Source organism: Vollenhovia emeryi, unplaced genomic scaffold, assembly GCF_000949405.1.
Source record: "Vollenhovia emeryi isolate VEMERY1.0 unplaced genomic scaffold, V.emery_V1.0 DF939405.1, whole genome shotgun sequence".
In the NCBI taxonomy this organism is placed as follows: Eukaryota; Metazoa; Arthropoda; class Insecta; order Hymenoptera; family Formicidae; genus Vollenhovia; species Vollenhovia emeryi.
Window position 1 is genome coordinate 2,570 of NW_011966961.1, and position 2,780 is coordinate 5,349.

Sequence of the window (2,780 nt, forward strand, 5' to 3'; positions counted from 1 at the left end):
GGAGGGCATCAGGCGAGTCATGGAGGGAGTCTCCATAAAGGAGGTAGTCTGTGGGGATTCAGACAAGGTGAAGCGCAACCTGGAGAACTTAATCACTAGGTGCCAGGGAGCGCTGAGCCGAATCCCAACAGGAAAGGGGGAGACTGGGAAGAGACTCCCAGTCGTCACCAGCGTGGATGAGATGAAGAACAAGGTGAGGCTGAGGGCGAGAGACGGCGGCGCAGATCGTCCGAAAAAGCAAGGAGACCAAGCCGAAGGAGGAAAAGAAGCCCTCCAAGGAGGACCCCGGCTCTAGCCAAGCCAACCACCTCCTGGGCGGAGGTGGTGAGAAAGGGGAGGAAGAAGCCGGAAAAAAAGGAACCAAATCCGGTGGCAAAAACAGGGAAGCCTGCGACTACGGCGACCATCAACGGAGCCGAGAAGAAGGGGCAGAAGGAGCAGCCGAAGAGGAGGTTGCCTAAAACCGCTGCGGTGGCGATCTCATTCCCGGAGGGTCAGGCTGCTGAGGGGATGAGATTCCTAAGGTCCCAGATCAAACTGGAGGACCTGGGAATAGACAAGGTCAAGAGCAGGAAAGCCTTGAACGGAGCTACCCTGCTCGAGATATCTGGAGGTGCCGAGGCCAAGGTCAGGGCAGACGCGCTTGCCACCACAATAAAAACAGTTGGGGAGGGCAAAGGCGTCAAGGTCACCCGCCCCGAAAAAAGGGCGGAGATCAGGATTAAAGACCTAGACGAATCCGTCTCGGAAGAGGAAATTCGGGCCGCGGTGACGAAGGCTGGTGGTGGGCTCCCGGACGATGTAAAGGTGGGCCCCATCCGGCGGACCCCTGGCGGAATGGGCACGTGCTGGATACAGTGTGGACTCGAGGTGGCGAGAAGAACAGCTGAGGCGAAAAGGATAAGGCTGGGCTGGGTGTTGTGCAGGGTGGAACTGCTCGACCCCCGCCCGTTAGTGTGCTTCAGGTGCCTGGAGAGGGGGCACATTAGAGCGCAATGCAGGAGCAGCACCGACAGGAGCATGCTTTGCTACCGGTGCGGCAAAGAAGGGCATAAGGCGCAGGGATGTACCGAAACCCCTGATTGCGCAGTATGCAAAGGGAGACCACAAGGCTGGAGGGGCGGCGTGTCGACTCCCGAGCAAAAACGAGAGGAAGAGGGCAGCCAGAAAGAGTAGAGAGGAAGGCCGGGAAAAGGGGCAGACAGCAGGTCAGCCTAGGCAGCAAGAAGAGCCCACGGAGACCGAGCCGGCGGCGCAGGGAACGCACCCGAACGAGAGAAACAGCCAGGAGGAGGCTGGGAAGGCGTCGCCTTCACGGCGTTAGTGGCGCTCCAGGCGAATCTCAACCACGCCTGCCAGGCTCAGGATCTGTTCCTCCACAGCCTGGCGGAGCGTGGTTGCGGACTTGGCATCGTCGCTGAGCCGTACCGTGTTCCTAAGAACCCCTGTTGGGCGGGGAGCACGGACGGTTCGGCGGCGATCGTGTGGAGGAGAACGGGGGAGCAGGCTCCCCCCTTCTCGAGACTCAAGGCCGGGGAGGGCTGGGTGGCGGTCAAATGGGGGCCCCTATTTGTAATAGGGGTCTACCTGAGGCCTAGCCTTACCCGTGCCGAAGCGGACGCGAGACTGGAGGAGCTGGAGGATTTGGTCCGGGAGTATCTCCCCGGACCAATTCTGGTCGCCGGGGACTTCAATGCCAAATCGGCACTTTGGGGTTCCCGGCGGCCAGATGCCAAGGGGGCAGACGTGGAGGCCTGGGCCGCGCGCCTAGGCCTCCACTTAGAAAATGTAGGGAGCGTTAGCACCTGCGTAAGGCCGCAGGGGGAGTCAATCGTCGACTTGACGTGGACTTCCCCTGCGGCCGCGAGGAGGATAAGTGGATGGGAGGTGGCGGAAGGCCTTGAGTTGCTTTCCGACCACCTTCCCATCCATATAAAGTTCACTTGGGAGAACGAGAGGAGGAGTCTGCAACAGCGAATGGTCAGGTGGAGAGCGGACAAGCTGGACCCGGATAAGCTCAAGGAGTCCCTAATTGCGGCACTGTGGGCGCAGCCGGACCCTGCGCCCACAGTGGAAGAGGAGGCCAGATGGGTACAGCGGGTGCTGGTGAGTGCGTGCGACGCCGCTATGCCGCGCGCCGGATTCGTGGCCCGCAGGGCGGCCTACTGATGGTCGGAAGAGATAGACGCGCTGAGGAAATCCTCGGTGGCCGCCAGGAGAGCCGTCCTGCGGGCTAGAAGGAGGAGAGGAACTCCACCTGCGGAGGAGGAGAGGCTCGTGGAGGAGTACCGCCAAAGAAGGAAAGCGTTGCGGGCGGCAATTAGAACTGCCAAGGAGAAAGCGTGGGAGGAGCTGATTAGCTCCCTTAACGAGGACCCTTGGGGGCGCCCCTATAAACTTGTAATGAACAAGTTGAGTTCGGGGGCACCTCCGACGGTGGAGAATTTGGACCCACGCTTTCTCCAAGAGGTGGTGGAAGCCCTATTCCCAGCGGGGGACGATGGCGGTCCTCCTCCACGGGATGCGGAGCACGGGGAGGAGCATCAGCCCTGGCAGGAGGAGCTGGGGATTACCCGGACGGAGCTGGCGCGAGCGGCTAAGAAGCTCAAGAAGGGCAAGGCGCCGGGTCCGGACGGGGTCCCCGGCATAATTTTGAAGGCAGCCCTGGGGGAGCTCTCCGACAGACTGGAGGGGTTGTATACCCGGTGTCTGGAGGGGGGCATCTTCCCGGGGCTGTGGAAGAAGGCGAGGCTGGTGCTCCTCCCCAAAGAGGGCAAGCT

General features: G+C 61.3%; 1 protein-coding gene across 1 annotated transcript in view; it reads left to right on the forward strand.

Annotated features, from left to right (window-relative positions):
- The window catches only part of LOC105557921, a 7,518-nt gene that overhangs the window by 1,424 nt on the left and 3,314 nt on the right, over positions 1 to 2,780 (forward strand). The window contains exons 2-5 of the mRNA XM_012005327.1: positions 5 to 193; positions 301 to 1,172; positions 1,383 to 2,106; positions 2,182 to 2,773. Of these exons, the coding sequence (XP_011860717.1) occupies positions 5 to 193; positions 301 to 1,172; positions 1,383 to 2,106; positions 2,182 to 2,773 (2,377 nt within the window). The remainder of the gene's footprint in view (positions 1 to 4; positions 194 to 300; positions 1,173 to 1,382; positions 2,107 to 2,181; positions 2,774 to 2,780) is intronic.